At 35.4% G+C, this 20,042-nt stretch overlaps 1 protein-coding gene across 1 annotated transcript; it reads left to right on the forward strand.

The window, feature by feature from the left end:
- The first annotated feature begins 18,356 nt into the window (after nt 1-18,356).
- Nucleotides 18,357-20,007, forward strand: LOC136043492 (uncharacterized). The gene is made up of 2 exons (XM_065728410.1): nt 18,357-19,936; nt 19,974-20,007. Exons 1-2 carry the CDS (start codon nt 18,357-18,359, stop codon nt 20,005-20,007), a joined length of 1,614 nt encoding a protein of 537 aa, XP_065584482.1.
- The last annotated feature ends 35 nt before the right edge of the window (nt 20,008-20,042 follow it).

The following is a 20,042-nucleotide window of genomic DNA, read 5'->3' on the forward strand; positions in this document are numbered from 1 at the left end:
TAGAGACGAACATACGCAATAGCATCTTGAGCATATTCATGCATATGACGGGGACTGCCAGCATATGACGAAGGTAAAATTGTTAATCTTCCAACGTTTGTGGTATTACCGTCATTTACAACTGCATCTCGCAAATGAATGTATTGTTCAGAGCGGAGCTTGGTCTGATTCAGGCGGATATATAGCAAACATTCTGATTCAATTTTAGCATACATATCAGCGACGTATTGGTGAAACAATTGACGGCATTTTAAAATATAATTTTCTTCATCCTGCCGAATCATTAGTCTATAGGAATAATAATGCATTGCACTGCATTTCTTATTCATTTCTTTGTTAGTGGCTGGATTCATCAATTTAATATTAAAGTGATAGTCGTCGGCTCCATCCCAAAAAATGATATTATATTGTAGGGCATCGTAGCATCGATGAGTTTCAACAATTCTTAACAACTGAGCGTTTCGCTTATGAAGAATAATATCTCGAGGTATAAACTGATCACCGACCATAACGATTGCCACTTCATCGATAGTTGGAGCATTGTATCTACGCACATGTTGGCCAGGAGGCGTTTTGTCAGCGGAAATAACAATTTTATGCGTATTAGTAGGCATCGAATCGATGGTTGTTTGGAACAGACACACTAAATTATTATTTTCGTGGAAAAGATGTTGCAATTGGGAAACGATTGTCCTTTCAACGTTGGGAGAAATTTCGCAACGTGCATTCAATTCAGAATTTCTATCACTGATGAAGTACAATTGTAAAAATTTATGATTCTCGCCTAAGAATGGTAGAAGGGACCCTGCTCTATGATAAATTTGCCCTTTTACTTTGAAAATATACATAAATTGATCTGGATTTTCGATTTGGGCTCCAAACGACGTCATTTGGAAACATGAGTTATATTTTCTGATTTGTGATAAAAATGCTTAGATTCTGACGTAGTTCCAGTAAGGAAAGTCTTCAATGGCTCTGGTGGTGCAGCCAATAGAGGAAGTTTAACTTTTCCTGAGGCGCAACACATTTCCACTGTTTCACCATTGAATTTCAAGGCCTTGCAATAGGGACAAATTTTAGACATAGTCCCGATTTGAACACATCTACTCAAGCTATAATCATCGACTGAGCTATAACTGAATGCAAGGCGATAACTTTCAGGTTGCTCTGATTACTCGGCACGCTTTCTTTTCTTACTTTCTCTATCAGCAGCCAGCCTGATTTCTTGCTGTTCTTGTGATTTCTCCGCACACCTTCTTTTTTCACTTTCTCTTTTAGCAGCAAGTCTGGTTTCAAGTTGCTCTCGTAGTTCCTCGACATGCCTTCTTTTTTCACTTTCTCTTTTAGCAGCAAGTCTGGTTTCATGTTGCTCTAGTAGTTCCTCGGCACGCCTTCTTTTTCACTTTCTCTTTTAGCAGCAAGTTTGGTTTCGCGTTGCTCTGGTAGTTCCTCGGCACGCTTTCAGTTCTTTCTTTCTCTATCAGCCTCAAGCCTGTTTTCTTGCTGTTCTTGTGATTCCTCGGCACGCTTTCTTTTCTTACTTTCTCTATCAGCAGCAAGTTTTTTGGCATAGACTCTTTGAGCATCTTCCTCGGCTGTTGCCATTGTAAGTTCATCAGTCATTTTACAGTTAAACATTAATAGATTTCTCCGTGAACGCATGTCTTAAATACATTTAATGACGTCACAGTTATAACAAAAATGATGATAACTAACTTCATGACGTCAGTCAAAACACAAACATGACGTCACTCGACAATCACACACAACCACAGACAACTTATTTTTATATATATAGAAGATATCTATATATATAAAAATAAGTTGTCTGTCTGTGGATCTGTGGATCAGGTGACGTCATGTTTCTGTGTCGGCTGACGTCATGAAATTAGTTGTCGTCATTTTTGCTTTGACGATGCTTAGTATATTGTAAAACACATTAATTTGGTTAATAATATACCATTTAAAACACCAAAATGAACATGCTGGAGTAGTCACTCGGTGAGAGAGGGTGTCAGAACGGAGAATGAAGGTCCCAGGTTCAAATCCTGGTTAGGCTAAAAAAAGGTAAAAAACTAAAAACTAAAAAAAAACTGAAAAACTAAAAAAAGGCAAAACTACAAAAAAAAACTAAAAACTAATAAAAAAAATAAAAAAGCTAAAAAACTAAAAAAACTAAAGAAACTAAAAAACTAAAAACTAAAAAAAATACTTAAAAAAAGGAAAAAATAGAAGAGAAAAAGAAAACTAATAAAATTAAGAATAAAAATAAAAAAAAAATAAAAAAGATAAAAACTAAAAAAAAAGTAAAAAGAAAAAACGAAAAAAAACTAAAAAAGCTAAAAAAAGGTAAAAACCAATAAAAAACTAAAAAGAAAAAAAGGAAAAAAACTAAAAAAAATTTCATCTAAAAAACTAAAAAAAACTAAAAAAGGTAAAAACTAAAAGAACTAAAAAAGAAAAAAAAACTAAAAAAAGGAAAAAACTGAAAAATAAAGGAGAAAAAGAAAACTAAAAAATTATAAATAAAAATAAAAAAACTAAAAAGATAAAAACTTCAAAAAAACTAAAAAGAAAAAAGAAAAAAATAAAAAACCTAAAAAAAGGTCAAAACCAATAAAAAAAAACTACTGGGACACACTGGGGAACACTGGGACACAAATGACGACCGGGATACTGGGAATATAAATTACGACCGGGACACAGGGAATGTTCAATTAGCAATCACCATCAACAAAGCTCAAGGGCAATCATTAGAATCATGAGGTATAGATCTGAATATGGATTGTTTTTCCCATGGACAATTATATGTTGCATGTTCAAGAGTCGGTAAACCTGACAATCTAAATAAATGACGACACTGAAAGAGAAAGCCCGGGACAAAAGGAATGTTCGATTAGCAATCAACAAAGCACCGGGACACAGGGAGTATAAATGACGACGACCGGGACACAGGGACATAACTACAAAGGGGACGCCGGGGTGCACAGGGGGATATATAAATGACGATGGCGACTCAGGGAATGGTCGATTAGCAATTACCATCAACAAAGCTCAAGGGCAATCATTAGAATCATGAGGTATAGATCTGAATACGGATTGTTTTCCCATGGACCATTATATGTTGCATGTTCAAGAGTCGGTAAACCTGACAATCTATTTATATGCACAGACAATGGGACAGCAAAGAATGTTGTATATTCGCAAGTTTTACGTAGTTAAAAACATATATATATATATATATATATATATATATATATATATATATATATATATATATATATATATATATATATATATATATATATATATCACCCTGTGCCCCCCGGCGTCCCCGTTGTAGTTGTGTCCCTGTGTCCTGGTCGTCATTTATATTCCCTGTGTCCCGGTCGTCATTTGTATCCCGGTGTCCCGGTTTGTATAGGCTATACATTCGTTTTTGAAATGGTATATGATGAAATGAATTTTTGTATTTTTCCCCTTTTTTTCTTTTTATTTTTTTTGGTTTTTTCTTTTTTTTAGTTTTTTTAGTTTTTTTTCTTTTTTCTTTTTATTTTTTTTTATTTTTATTTTTTTATAGTTTTGTTTTTCTCCTTTATTTTTCATTTTTTTTTCCTTTTTTTATTTTTTTTCTTTTTTAGTTTTTTTAGTTTTTTTATTAGTTTTTAGTTTTTTTTTCTTTTTAGTTTTTTTGTAGTTTTTACCTTTTTTTTAGTTTTTTTAGCTTTTTTTTACTTATGTCCTGGTCGTCATTTATACTCCCTGTGTCCCGGTCGTCATTTGTGTCCCGGTGCTTTGTTGATGGTGATTGCTAATCGAACATTCCTTGTGTCCCGGTCGCTTTCTCTTTGAGTGTCCCGCGTCATTTATATTCTCTATGTGCCGGTGTCCCGGTCGTCATTTGTGTCCCGATCTGTAATTTCGTCAGTCGAAAACATGACGTCAGTCAACACAGAAACATGACGTCACCTGATCCACAGATCCACAGACAGACAACTTATTTTTATATATATAGATATATATATATATAGAAAGGGTTATAGAATAACCTTTGGAGGGGATAAGTTTGATTGGTAATCAGAAGTTCTAGTGTTCTTTTTAAGATTCAGGGTGATCGGATGTTGGATCCCCCCCCCCACCTCGTGTTTTCCCGTAATGCATCTGATTTTAATTTTGAGATGGTCACTTGCTGTTGTAGAAACTTCGAAATCAGCTCATTCAATTGGAAATTGAACCGTCAGAAATTTAACAGTCGAAAGTGATTGGAGGGCAACTAACCCCTCCCACGCCCACTATTACAGCTCATCCAAAATATATATATATATATATATATATATATATATATATATATATATATATATATATATATATATATATATATATATATAGAAAGGGCTATAGAATAACCTTTGGAGGGGATAAGTTTGATTGGTAATCAGAAGTTCTAGTGTTCTTTTTAAGATTCAGGGTGATCGGATGTTGGATCCCCCCCCACCTCGTGTTTTCCCGAAATGCATCTGATTTTAATTTAGAGATGGTCACTTGCTGTTGTAGAAACTTCGAAATCAGCTCATTCAATTGGAAATTGAACCGTCAGAAATTTAACAGTCGAAAGTGATTGGAGGGCAACTAACCCCTCCCACGCCCACTATTACAGCTCATCCAATAAAATTTCGAGACAATATTTTATTCAACGTAATTGAAAGGTCCGGAAATTATGTCTTTGAGGATGGACCACCCCCACAGCCCTCAGAGAAAGAGTTGTAAGTTATGCCCCTGAGGCATATAAGGTATATATAGAAAAAGAAATCGTATAAACTTCAGAAGGGGTTCATTGAATTCGTAATGAGAAGTTCTAGCGCCTTTTTTTAAAACTCAGAGTGGTTGGAGGGTGGATAACACCCCACGCCTCGTATTTTCTCGAAATGCGTCTGATAGAAATTTTGAGATGAACATTTGTTGTCGTAGAAACTTCAAAATAGCTCATTCGATTGTAAATAAAAAGGCACTTTGTCCTTTTTGATAGTCAAAATTGATTCGAGGGCAACTAACCCCCTCCCTCGCCCATATTTTCCACAAATACATCCAATCAAAATTTGGAGATAGTCATTTTGTTCAACGCAATTGAAAGGATCGGGAATTATGTCTTTGAGGATGATCCGCCCACAGCCCTCAGGACAAGGTAAGTTACGCTCTGGGGACATATAAGGTATATATATAGAAAGGGTGATCGTATAAAGGTAGGAGGGGGCTCGTTGGATTGGTAATCAGAAGTTCAAGTGGCTTTTTTAAGATTCAGAGTGATCGGAGGCTGGATAGTCCCCATCCTACTCCCCGTCCCAAACCTCGTATTTTCCCGTAACGCATTTAACAGAATTTTTTAGATGGCCATCTGTTGTTGTAGAAATTTCAGAAAAGGCTCATTCGATTGAAAATTAAAAGGGCTAGTGCCCGTTTTCTTATTTAAAAGTGATTGGAGGGCAACAGCCCCCCCCCACGTGCATCATTTCACAAAACACATCTAATCAAAGTTTTGTGATAGCCATTTTAATCAGTTTAGTTGAAAGGTCTAGAAATTATGTCTTTGACAACTCCCATACCTTCTCAAGACCAGAACATAACTTGCAGTTTAATGAAAAAAAATGCCTCTGCATTGTCAGTTTACTATTCATATACTGAAGTATAGATTCCTTAAAGTTTTAGTAGTTTTTATTGTATTAAAGTTAAAAAAAATAAAAAAAAAGCTTAAAAGTGTTTTGTTTATTTAAATCATACAATAAATAACCGAGTCAAACTCAAAACGAGCAAAAATTAATATGAGTAGGGCTGAAAACCCCCATGCCTTCTCAAGGCCAGAACATAATTTGTGCTTGACTGAAAACAAAATACATTTAAAATGTTTTCACTTTGTTTTTACTTGTTTAAAATATGTTTACTAGATACATGAAAAGGGAAGTACTCCCCCTTGTATTCCAATTACGGCGCACGTGTCTGTTGCCCTTTTTAACGGTAACGAGAGACTGGAGGGTAAGCAACCCTTCTGTCAAGCCAATTCATTTTCCAAACGCACCCAGTCAAAATTTTGAGACAGCCATTTTGTTCAGCATAGTAAAACGGTCCTACAATTATGTTTTTAGGGATATTAGTTATGTCAAACCCCCGCAATTATGCAATTGGCCCATTTTGATTTAAAACTAAATGTTACTTCAAAATAAGTCAAAAGGCATTGTGTTAAATGATTGCCAATAAGACACTTCGGCAATACATCGACAACAACTGGGGGTATTAAGTTGAAACTTCAGGAGATACTACTATTACTACTTCTTCTCTTACAATTTAAATATATAAATAGACTTTAAGTGTATCGAGGTTGTCAAAGTACATACATAGCATTTTTTGGGAATGATGTTAAGTTTTATTTTTCAGGTCAACTTCAGAAACTATAAAATCAAGTTGGAAACTACTGTTTGTGTCAGGATTAAAAATTGTTGAAAAAATTTCTCCAGTATACAAATAGCAACCTATACTATGAATTCTTATATAAGAAAACTGAAAAGATATACAATATTTTTTTCCATGAAAAAGACTATGTCAATAAAAACGACCTGAAATTATTTTTACAAACTTTTTTCCACAAAAAAAGTTTTTCAAAGAAATGTAGAGCTTGATCGAGCCAAGAATAAAAAAAAATAAAGTTAAATAATCCCCCAAGCGTAAAACTACCACAAATCACTATCAATAAATAAATGAAACTCAATACGTACAGAAATTACAATATATAGCCGAGCCAAACTCAAAGCGAGCAAAAATTAACATGAGCAGGGCTGATAACTCCTATGCCTTCTCAAGGCCAGAACACAATTTGCCCTTTACTGAAAACAAAATACGTTTGAAATGGTTTTACCTTTCTTACTTTCATAAATGAATAATTTTAAAACCTTAACAAAGAAATGCCAGTATATGTCAATTTAACTGACTATCCACGATCATTTGTTTTGTTTCACTTTTTTCGGTAAAGCACAAATTGTGTTTTGGTCTTTAGAAGCCACAGTGGTTATCAGCTTTAATCACGTTAATTTTTGCTCGTTTTGAGTTTGACTTGGCTTTTTATTGTAACTAAATTTAAATAAAAAAGTTTTTTCAACTGAAAGTAAGGAGCAACATTAAAACTTAAAAAGAACGGAAATTGTATGCATTAAGGAGATCGCCCCCTCCTCAACACTTCACTCTTTACGGTAAAGTTTCTTTGTACTTTTAAAAAAGCTTCCTATTGTTCTAATTAAATGACCGTTGTGTTTCAGGAGTTGTTCTTAATGCATTAGGACAAAATTCAAACTTTAGCGTAAAGAGCGAGGTGTTGAGCAGGCGGCCATCCTCTTCATACATGTAATAACTTGTATTCACTTTAAGTTTTAATGTTGCTCCTTACTTTCGGTTAAAAAAAAAACTTTTTTTTTAAATCTAATTTCTGATCGTTTTTAAGAAATGCCAGGAAATCTGGTCCCGCGTCCACGGAGAAATCTCGCTCCCCACAGGAATATCCTCTAGACAATTCAATCTCAGTGAAAATATACCCCGGAAAATTACCCTTAACAACTACATGTGTAAAATTGAGACGGAATGAGACAGAAAATTGTTGCCCTCCAATCTTATTGGTCACTTAAAAAGGGCACTAGAACTATTAATTTCCGTTTGAATGAGCTCTCTTACGATATTCTACAACCCCGGGATCGATACAATCACCCCTAGGAAAAACAAACAAACAAAAAAAATAAATAAACACGTATCCGTGATCTTTCTTTTGGCAAAACGAACAAAATTCCACAGTTTTGCAGAAAGGAGCTTGAAACCACTACAGTAGGCTTTCTAATAAGCTGAATCTAATGGTGTGATTTTCATTAAGTATTCTAATAGTTTTAGGGTGTGTTTCCCCCTTTTTTTCGATAATCAGGCAAATTTTCCCAGGTTCGTAGCCTTTAATCGGTATGACTAAACTTAATGAAACTTATATATTTAAAATCAGCATAATAAGCTGATTCCTTTCATACATTTATTGGTATCCAAACTCCGTTTATTAGAGTTTCGGTCACTATTGAGCTGGGTCGTTCCTTACTTACAGTTCGTTACCACGAACTGTTTGATTTCTGTTCGACATCAAAAATATACAAGTTGTACTGTATTTCGGTAAAAATGATACGGCAAAAACGCCGCTTTTTCACTCAGCCGGCACAGTTTTTCAGTAGTGGCTGAAACCAAAATAATTTCCTGAGGCCAAAATAATTTCAATGATTTGAAAAACATGAGAATCGCAACATGGAAAGTTACGACGTTAAAAATGACTTTCGTATCGACATTTTGACTGACGAATTCAGTAGGTTTGAACTGGACTTATTAAGAGTCTCAGAAACTCATATCCCAGGGGTAGGAAGCATGAAATTAGGTGAAATAGAATTTCTTTACTTAGGCAGGAAGGATGGGGTATATGGGCAGGGAGTAGGGCTTATGATGAATACGGAAGCTGCTAAGTCTTGATTAAGCTGGGAATGTATTAATAATAGAATACTAATTGCTCATTTTATGACAATAAAAAGTTCAGGGTATCAGTTATAGTAGTATATACCCCTGTTGAACCAACTGACGGAGATGCTAGTAAATCAGATGAATTTTACTTAAAGATACAGGAGCAAACAGACAGGGTACCAGGTAGAAATATGGCGTTTTCACTAGAAAATTTCAGGTTGGTAGAAATAGGGATAGATGGTATCCTAGCCTAGGTAAATTTGGTGTAGGAAAAGAAAACAGTAATAGCTACAGACTTTTGCAATTTTGTAGGTTAAACAACCTAGTTATAACCAATACGGTATTTGGTCATAAAATGACCCATAAGTTGACATGGTATTCCCGTGACGTTATGACAGCAAACCTTAGTGATTATGTTATTGTAAACCGAAGACTAGCGAGATTAATACAGGATACTAGTGTATATAGAAGTGCTGTTATGGATGTTAAATGTAAAGATCATCATCTAGTAGTGTCTAAGGTTAATTTAAAGCTGAAATTTCGGAAGGGTAACTACCTCCCAAGAAGTTATGATGTTGGTAGACTCTAGGATGAGAATTTGAGAGACACCTTTCTGGAAAAGTTGAATACTAAAATTGAGAGTTCAAAATTTGTCAATGTGGAATATGGATAGAATATTTTTAGAAAAACAATTTGTGAAGTTGCTGATGGTGTCTTAGGGAAGGAAGTTAAGACTGCAGCTACGAATATTAGTGAAAAAGCTTTTTTTAGTAGTAGTGTTAATTTATTATCCAAAAGAAATAAATAACAGAGACGAAATCAATCGATAGCACACCAAAAGCGTCGCTTGCCTTATGTTTAATAGAGAGTAGAAGGGGTTTGTACAAGAATTATCTGAGTGATAGATCATATAAAAACAAAAGGAGTGTAAAGAAATTGAAGAATGCATTAAAATATAAAATAAGGAGCTATGAAGTGGAGGCCATATACAAAATTGCCGAGGATCTGGAAGATGCAGCTAGACGGGATAATAGTAAAATGTTATACTGGCATGTTAACAAATCGAGAGGTCAAGAGAGTTAGAGTTAAAGAGAGTTAGTCCCAGTTAAAGATGGGAATGGGGCCACAGTTAGTGACAAGGAAAGAGTTGAAGATAGATGGCACATTTTGAGAATGTGCTAAACCAAGACAGAGTTGGAGGAAAACATTTAGATGAAAACGAAAAAGTTTGCGATACCTTGGATGTGCAGGAAGATTTTTTTTGTGAGGAAGAATTAGCGACAGTACTAAAAGGATGAAAAAAAAGACAAGGCTCCAGTTGCTGATAGTAGGATAAATAAGTTTCTTAAATATGGTGGCTGAGTTTATTACATGATTTAGCCTTACGGCATTTCACGACTAACAAAGAAACAAAACTAAACATCTAAAATAAACTACAAATCATATAATTTTGTACATACAATCTAACTAAACAAGAGAAAACAAAAACAAAAAGACAAACTAAATAATACACACTGAATTCCGTTATCAGACATAAAAAAAATCCACATATTTTTAAATAAGATTATAACCCCAAATCCAAACGTTTAGTTTTTCTTATGTATTCCAGTAAAATATTTCTAACATTCCTAAATTTAAAAATCAAATCAAGATTAAACGGAAAAGGAACATTGATACTATTAAGGTGAAATATTAAATCTAAACGTTCACGAACAAAAATAGGGCACTCAAAAAGAAAATGGGAACAAGTTTCATTTACACCGCAAAGGCACAACTCCGTATCAATTTTGTTCATTCGGTGAAGAAAGAAATTTAGCCTGCAATGACCCATAATAATCTGCGTTAGATGGTAGGAGGGCTGAACTTTGCAAACAGCTAATAAATCTTCTGTTGAAGCAAAAAAACGAATTGACCAAGAACTAACTTTATTCTTAAATTCTTCATATCATCGTCCGTAAAGTATATTTTTCAATGCCTTTCTATTAATATGAAAAGTTGAAGTATGGATTTCTCGTACTATCGAAAGGCCTAAAATATCTACTAATGATTCATCAGTGAAAGTACTATGATTGGATGAGCGTTTAGAAAGGGGGAATTCAGGAGAAGTGAAATTAGGCCAGTGACTTGGACGGCCTTTTTTCGCATAGCGCAATGTCGCTAGCTCAGTCGCTCGGAAAGAAATTGGCAATACCCCAGCAATGGCCGTAATTACGTCATTTTGGGCAGAACGGAAAGATTTTGAGATTATTATCATTGAAGTTCCTTGAGCAGACTGTAGCATTTGTAAAATATTTTTCTTTCTAAGAGCTGAAAACCAAACTGATACCCCATACAAAACTGTACTTTCTATAACTGATTTATATAATTTTCTTAAAGCTTGTGGTTTGAGACCCCATGTCATCTTCGCTGCACAAAGGAGTCTTGTCGAATACTGCTTTGCAGCAGTAACTCGGGAAGAGACATGATCAGTCCATAAAAGTTTCCTATCTAAAATAATTCCTAAGTAACGGACTTTTTGTTGTACATTAATTTTTTCTCCTCCAAAAAAAAGATTTACCTTGGCAGCATTATTAGTAAAGACAGTGGGAGTAGTGAAGATGTTAAAAGTAGAATAGCCAAGACTCAGTGTGTTTTTCACAGTTAAAAAAAAGTTTGGAAGAATAGGAAGATAAGCCTGCAAACAAAGATTAGAATATTGGAAGCTATAGTGATGACAGTGGTTAAATATTGCTCTGAAGCATGGGTGCTCCTAAAAGCAGATGAAAATTCACTAGATGTTTTCCAGAGAAATTGCCTACGGACTATTTTAGGTACCCAGCGGACTGACAGTATTTCAAACAGTAAGTGGTACTTGTCAACTTCAAATTTGTCTTTATTTAACTTAAAAAAACACAAAAACAATATTATGTCCCAACAAAGAGCAGAGCTCGTAAGGCTGGGCCCTTGCAAAAACATAAAAAAAACATCAACATCTCATCATAATAATAATTTCAAGATTGAACATGGCAAAAAACAAACAAAATAGAAAAAACACACAAAAGAGAAGTAACAAGGATAAGTAAATAAATAAATATCGGGCAGGAGGGACGTGGGAGGCCATCCCAAACACAGGGACACAAAAACAAAACACACAAAGAAGAAAATCAAATAATTTAACTTTCCATCGTCAATGTTAAATAATCAAAATTTTAGCAAACAACCTAATATTTGCTTTTTTTTTAATTTAGCTGAGATTTTTTGGGGTGGATCAAATAGAATTTTTTCATTCAGCTTATAATTATTTTTGCAATGAAGGGTATTTGGTACCTAATCGAAAACCTTGACCTTTCAGAACTTACAAATGGAATTCGGTATATCCAAGACCTCCGACAATCCGAAAGAGGAATGAGATTTATCAGAGAAATAGTTTTTAGAATTTTTGGATTTGAAAATACCATATGGAAGTATTTAATACTCGTATATCTTTTAAATCTAACAAATCTAAGAAAAAGAATAACATTTTAGTTTTGGTAACATTTTCAAGTTTTGAAGGTCGATATAAAAATTTCCAAGTATTCTTATTGTCCTATTTTGTAGTACCTGTAAGGGTTTTATATTCTTCCGAAAGGTATTAAGATAAACAACTGAGCGATAATTCAAATAAGAAGCAATTAGAGAGTGGTAAATTATTTTTAATATGGTAAATGGAAAAATATTCTTCACACGATGCACCGACCCAATATTTTGAGGAAGTTTTAATCTTTAATGCTCAATAAGATTATGAAGTGACAAAATGGAATCAAGAAAGGCTTCTAAATAACAATATGATTGGACCCTATAAATTTTTTGATCACCAGCCTGAAGCTCCTACCAAGAAATCTTTCGAGTGGCATGTTTTGAAACACCAAAAACCATAAATTTACTTTTTGTAAAATTCAGTACTAGATTATTGGAAACAAACCACCGGTTAACTGAGGTAACACTTATAGTCAAATGTTCGATCAATGTCGATGAATCCCTAGCTTTAACTCTTATAGCTGTATCATCTGCAAATAGAATTGCATGGCTAATATTCTCTTGCAAACCTGGTACAAAAAATGTAGTTCGTTCCCGCTTTCTAGGGCTATAATGAAAGAAAGGTTGAAATGGCTTGGCCACGTTCTGCGGACGAAGGATGGCAGATTGCCGAAGATTGTCCTTTTTGGCCATCCGTCTGGGGCTAAACCGAAAGCAGTTGGCTCTCGTCTGGGGTGGGAGGATGACATAAATAACGATTTGAAGGAAAAAGGAACTTTCTGGGAGGGTGTAAAGAGGCAAGCCTTGAATAAATGGGGCTGGAGGAGGAGCATGAGTAGCTTTGTTGGCCTCAGGCAGCTTGGAGCTACGGTGTGTTATTAGTAATAGTAGTAGGTGTGTGAAGTTGAAACTGCAGGATACCGCAAAAATACCGCTTTTTCACTCACCAGCACCGTTTTTCGGTATCGATCAAGTGATGACACTGCCTTTTTGACAGGATCTTGCGGCAACCCTATCCCGATTCCGATTTTCAAATTAGAAAGCCTAATGAGGCAAGGGCTGTGCAGGATGTGGAGCAAGTCCAAACCAGTTAAACGGGCCGAATAAAAATCGGTTGTGTAATAAAAATGCAATCTTTAAAAAAAATTGAAATCTTGAAACTTCGAGAAAAATACTATTCCATAAATAAAAATAAACTAAACATTTTACATCTTTTATTAGCCTATTAACTGAAAGTACCTAACAGATTTGAATTCTTTCAAACAGTTCGTGGTAACGAACTGTAGTAAGGAGCGATCCGGCTCAATAGGAACCAAAACTCTAAAAAATTGAATTTTGATATCAATAGCTACATCAAAAGAATCGCATTTTAATGCTGATTTTAAATATATAAGTTTCATCAAGTTTAGTCTTAGCCATCAAAAGTTACGAGCCTGAGAAAATTTGCCTTATTTAGGAAAATAGGGGGAAACACCCCCTAAACGTCGTAGGATCTTAACGAAAATGACACCATCAGATTCAGCGTATCAGAGAACCCTACTGTAGAAGTTTCAAGCTCCTATCTGCAAAAATGTGGAATTTTGCATTTTTTGCCAGAAGACAAATCACGGGTGCGTGTTTATTTGTTTTTGTTTTTGTTTTTTTTTTTTTTTTTTTTTTTTTTTTTTTCCCAGGGGTCATCGTATCGACCAAGTGTTCCTAGAATGTCGCAAGAGGGCTCATTCTAACGGAAATGAAAAGTTCTAGTGCCCTTTTTAAGTGACCAAAAAAATTGGAGGGCATCTAGGCCCCCTCCCACGCTCATTTTTTTCCCAAAGTCAACGGATCAAAATTTTGAGATAGCCATTTTGTTTAGCATAGTCGAAAATCATAATAACTATGTTTTTGGGGATGACTTACTCCCCCACAGTCCCTGGGGGAGGGGTTGCAAGTTACAAACTTCAACCAGTGTTTACATATAATAATGGTTATTGGGAAGTGTACAGACGTTTTCAGGGGGATTTTTTTGGTTTTGGGGGTAGGGTTGAGGGAGGGGGCTATATGGGAGGATCTTTCCTTGGAGAAATATGCCATGGGGGAAAAAATTCAATGAAAAGGGCGCAGGACGAATGTGGTCACGTTAGAAAAAAACGTCAAATTAAGAGCTTAACATACAATGCTGGGTGTTCGGAGCCTCTCTATTATGGAGTATAATTTGAAAATAACACAACTATACGAGCGATAAAACATATATACCACAACCATAACTCAACTAACGAAAGAACTGCTAAGAGATAACACAACTATCAAGCGAAAACAGGTGAAAACTAACGGGAAAATAAACGAACTAAGAGGTGGAAGGGGCCCAGAGAAAAAATATAATCCTTTTTCAATTTTGAGCCTAACTTCCGCAAAGGAGTAATAATGTCAGAAGCCCCGAAATACCGAATTATTTTCTTTTCAAACAGTTCGTGGTAAGGAACTGTAGTAAGGGGCGACCCGGCTCAATAGTAAACGAAATTCTAAAAAACGGAATTTTGATGCTAAAAGATACATCAAAAGAATCGAATTTTTACGCTGATTCTAAATATATAAGTTTCAATTAATTTAGTCTTTGTCATCAAAAGTTACGAGCCTGAGAAAATTTGTCCTATTTTGGAAAAAAGGGGGAAACATCCCCTAAAAGTCATAGAATCTTAACGAAAATCACACTATCGCATTCGGTATATCAGAGAACTCTATTGCAAAAATTTCAAGCTCCTATCTAAAAAATGTGGAATTTTGTATTTCTTGCCAGAAGACAAATCACGGGTGCGTGTTTATTTGTTTTTTTTTTGTTTTTTTTTCCCAGGGGTCATCTTATCGACCAAGTGGTCCTAGAATGTCGCGAGAGGGCTCATTCTAACGGAAATGAAAAGTTCTAGTGTCCTTTTTAAGTGACCAAAAAACTTGGAGGGCAAATAGGCCCCCTCCCATGCTCATTTTTTCCAAAAGTCAACAGATTAAAATTTTAAGATAGCCAATTTGTTCAGCATAGTCGAAAACCATAATAACTATGTCTTTGGGAATGACTTACTCCCCCACAATCCCTGAGGGAGGGGCTGTAAGTTACAAACTTTGACCAATGTTTACATATAGTAATGGTTATCGGGAAGTGTACAGACGTTTTCATGGGGATTTTTTGGTTTGGGGGGTGGGGTTGATGGGAGAGGGCTTTGTGGGAGGATCTTTCCTTTGAGGAATATATCATGGGGGAAGAAAAATTCAATGAAAAGGGAGCATGATTTTCTAGCATTACTATAAAAAAACAATGAAAAAATAAACATGAAAACGTTTTTTCAAATGAAAGTAAGGAATAGCATTGAAATTTAAAACGAACAGAGATTATTACGCATATGAGGGGTTCTAAAAATACTTTAGCATAAAGAGCGAGGTATTTAGGAGGAGATAAATACCTCGCTCTTTATGCTAAAATATTTTTAGTGATTTCAACTATTTATTCTACGGCCTTTTTGATTCAGGGGTCATTCTTAAAGAGTTGGGACAAAACTTACGATTTAGTGTAAAGAGCGAGGTATTAACGAGGGTACAAACCCCCTCGTACACATAATAAAAATATAAGAATATAAAAGTTGGTTACGTAAGTTAATTCTTAAGTTACGTATATTTTTTACTAATAAAAACGTTCGTTGAATATTAAAAGTTCTAGTAGCCTTTTTAAGTAACCAAAAAATTGGAGGGCAGCTAGGCCTCCTTCCCCACCCCTTATTTCTCAAAATCGTCTGATCAAAACTAAGAGAAAGCCATTTAGCCAAAAAAAAAAAAATTAATATACTAATTTCATTTCAATAATTTATGTGCGGAGAGCCAAAATCAAACATGCATTAATTCAAAAACGTTCAGAAATTAAATAAAAAAAAACTAGTTTTTTTAACTGAAAGTAAGGAGCGACATTAAAACTTAAAACGAACAGAAATTACTCCGTATATGAAATGGGTTGTCCCCTCCGCATCCCACGCTCTTTACGCTAAAGTTTTTAATTGTTTTAAAAAGTAGAATTGTTGCAAAGAGTCAAACTTTAGCGTAAAGAGCGTGGGACTGCGGAGGGGACAACCCATTTCATATACGGAGTAATTTCTGTTCGTTTTAAGTTTTAATGTCGCTCCTTACTTTCAGTTAAAAAAACTAGTTTTTTTTTATTTAATTACTAAATAAAGATGGCAGATCATCCGGCCAATTTAAAAAAAATAAACATGAGAGGCAGGAGCTGAGTGTGAGCTACATTTCTGAAAAGCTGGTACAGTCATAAATAGCCTAGATAAACATATATAAGATTCCATAAGAGACACAGGAATAGGACGAACACACTATTTGATTTTTTTGTTTGTTCATTCCTAATATAATAACGAATTTACTTGCAAATGCACTTTCCCTCTCCCTTATAGAAAAATATTTGACCTGAGCAATAGTTAAAAAACTGAATAAAATTCTTATTTTATGCTACGTAGGATCGTTAATCAGATTATTTTGTTTCTTAAGATTAGTTTGAATAATATTTATGTAAGTTATGCACTCAATGAAGCTCAGAGATAAAGTACAGATAGAGTACAGATAAAGTACAGATAGTACAGGCTAACTGGTTTAATATAGGAGCTATAATATAGGACTAGATTGATGTAATGGAGAAATACATCACCAGAGCAGTAAATTTATGGCTAACAACATAATTTAGCTGGAATGAAAGTGAATACATCACTTGATGCCTTTTTTGGGTAAGGTTTATTTTAACAGACTATTCAGGTAGCTAAGAAATAAATTTACCAATAAAGGCCTAGTCAGTATTGAATCTTTAATCCAACCCCTATCTCAATATAGCCTATACCAATTCACAGTATATATTTGTACACTAGGCTATAAAGCTCAAACCTATCTCTATTGTCAGAATTACATCCTGAATCCTAAATTAACATTCCTTCGCACCAGAAATGAACTATACTCACTCTTCCCTAATCTGCAAGTATATGCCTTGAATTGGAATATAACCTAGATAGGTATGTATAGGAGTAGGATATATTTCCAACAAAAATGCATGTTAAATTTGGATTCAGGATGCAATTTCGACTCTAGGGGTAGGTTCATTTCTTAGCTACCTGAATAATATGTTACTATAAACCTTATTCTTCTTTTATGTTCTTTCATAATTCAATAATATTTTTGGAAAAAATTACATTTTTAGTCCTTAAAGGGCTGAAAAGACTTAAAACAGCCCATAGGAACCAAAAGTTTAAAAATACATTTCGAAACATAACTGGCTAGTGAGAAAAAATTGCCATTTGTAGCTGATTCAGGAATGGTGATTGCTATTTTTATTAGTCCATAGCAAAATAGTATCATGGAAACAAATTTACAATTTTTTTTAAAAAGAGCCAGAAACTCCTCAAAATGATAATGTCAGTTTTGTTGTGATATCATTTTGAGGGGTCCCAATCTCTTTTTCAAAACCCCTACAAATTTGTTTTCAAAATACCATTTCACTATTTAAGGCTAAGGAAAATAATAGTTACCATTCCTGGATCAACTAAAAATGACAATTTTTGTCTCACCAGCAGTTTTTTCACCAGAAATATATTTTTAAACATTTGGTTTCTATGAACTGTTTTACCTTTTTGGGACCTGATCAACAGCTCAATGTAGTTTCCCCAGAAGTAAGTATTGAATTATGAAAGAGGATAAAAAAGGCATCAAGTTATGTATTCACTTTCATCCTAGCTAAATTATGTTGTCATCTATAAATTTACCATTATCTTAAATTGCATTGTCCAGTAAATAAAGAATTATCCTATAGGGGCTGGCTAGTGAAGATGTTGAGCCAATGTATTGCCTGCATCCCATTCTTGAAGCCATGGCTTGGACAACCAATCTTTGTCCACAGCCTGCTTGAAGGCCTCCACAATAGGGGCTGAGACTGCTCTGGACTGTGCTGAGACTGTAACTGGCTTGTTTGCAGTGCAGCTTAATGACGTTTCCTCTAGGTCTTGTTGACTGGTCAAGTTCAAGCATATTTTGTTGTATAGACTAATTGTGCAGCATTTTATTCACCATAATGACATCCCCATGCTTCTGTTGATAGGAGAGGGCAGGAATCTGTGACATCTCCAGGTGGGATGGGCAGTCCAGGCCTTTACAATCCTCTATTTGTAACATCCTCCTTCTTACTATGTTGTGCATGTGCTTTAGCTTATGTTTTGCTACGCTACGCTTGTGCTTATATTATGCTTTACTTTGCAGATTGTTGTAACCTGGGTTTCTAATATACTGCTTAACAATTGACAAGACGGAAATTTCTACATGGTCTCAGAAAAATGGAATCCACTGTCCCATACCCTGAACTTAATAGGGAAGCAGACAACCTCAAAGAAGGTTGGAATAGATTCAAAAGCCATGCAACACTCATGTTTGCAGGCCCCTTGAATGGAAAGACAGAGACTGTTCAATGTGCATTTTTACTAATATGGCTTGGTGAGAAAGGATGGGACATCTTCAGCACCTGGTCTCTCACCAAGGCTGAAAAAAACTGTATTGCAGTGTATTCGCAAAAGTTTGATGAATACTTTAGTCCATCTGCAGATCCAATCTTCTCATGTTATGTTTTCTGCAAACGGGATCAGAACAACATTGAAACTGTGGAACAGTATGTGACAGGTCTAAAACTTTTGGTTTGTGATTGTGAGTACAGTGCTGCAATCCGTGATGAAATGGTACAAGATAGACTTATCTGTGGAGTTAAGTCACCAAAGATACATGAAAAACTACTACAGATGGGACCAACACTAACTCTTCCCCAAGCAATCACTACTGCTCGAGCCCACACAGAAACCCAGGCACAACTAAAGTTGATGTCAACAGCAGCGACATCCAACCACGAAATACAAATCAAGCAGGAAATCGACTTTGTCCAGTATAACAAACAATCCAAAGGACCTGCCAGACCCAACATAGCGAGAAGACAAGATTGCTATTTGTGTGGTGGGGATTTTTCACCCATGCACAAATGTCCCGCAAAAGGAAAAATTTGCAGCAAGTGCAACAAAATGAACCATTTCGCAAAAGTATGCAGAAGTGGAAAGAAATCTATCAACGCAATCGAGTCAAACAGAGCAGACCCAAATGATGTAAGGTGCAGTGATGATGAACTCTTTATTCACAAGGTGTCAATAGAAAATGCAGATGACCAACCCTACTCAGTCCTACGCATCGAACAACAAATCAGCGTCAGATTCAAGGTAGATACTGGGGCTCAAGCCAACATCCTCACAAAATCTCTACTGAACAACATCAAGCCTAGCCCACAGATCCACCCTACCCGCCAAATCCTTACCAGTTTCTGTGGACAGAAGATCCCAGTACTTGGTACTTGCCAGCTCTTTTGCTCCCACAACAATGGTAACAGTGAGCTGCTTACCTTTTTCATAGTAGAAGAAGCACCCACACCAATCTTGGGATTTGTTGCTAGTTGTAAGTTGCAGCTGATAAAATGCATCTTTACTCTCAACGAGTCATCAGACGACCTGTTTACTGAATTTGCAGATCTCTTTGATGGAATTGGGAAATTGAGAGGTGAATGCAAGATTGTTCTGAAAGAAGGAGCACAACCAACAATCCAACCAACGAAACGCATCCCTGTTGCAGTCCTACCAAGGTTCAAGGAAGAACTAGAGTGTATGGAATGCCTAGGTGTCATCAAAAAGGTCACTCACCCTACAGACAGGGTTAATTCTGTTGTTATTGTCGAGAAACTAGACAAGTCACTTCGGATCTGTATTGACCCGCATGACCTGAATAAAGCTATAAAAAGGCCTCACTATCCTATGCCAACCTTTGATGAGGCTATTCAAAAGCACGAAGGAGCAAAATTCTTCACAAAACTTGATGCAAGGCATGGGTACTGGTCTCTAGTCCTTGATGAAGAATCATCAGAGCTCACAACATTTGCGACACCATTGGGAGATTTAAATTCAGGAGGATGCCCTTTGGCCTGATTTCCGCTC

This window comes from Artemia franciscana, unplaced genomic scaffold (genome assembly GCF_032884065.1).
Source record: "Artemia franciscana unplaced genomic scaffold, ASM3288406v1 Scaffold_674, whole genome shotgun sequence".
Taxonomy (NCBI): Eukaryota; Metazoa; Arthropoda; class Branchiopoda; order Anostraca; family Artemiidae; genus Artemia; species Artemia franciscana.

Coding starts and splice junctions, on each gene's coding strand:
- LOC136043492 (XM_065728410.1), top strand. CDS start 18,357: ATGGAATCCACTGTCCCATACCCTGAACTTAATAGGGAAGCAGACAAC. Junction 19,937..19,973: donor AAACTTGATGCAAGGCATGG/GTACTGGTCTCT, acceptor GAATCATCAGAG/CTCACAACATTTGCGACACC.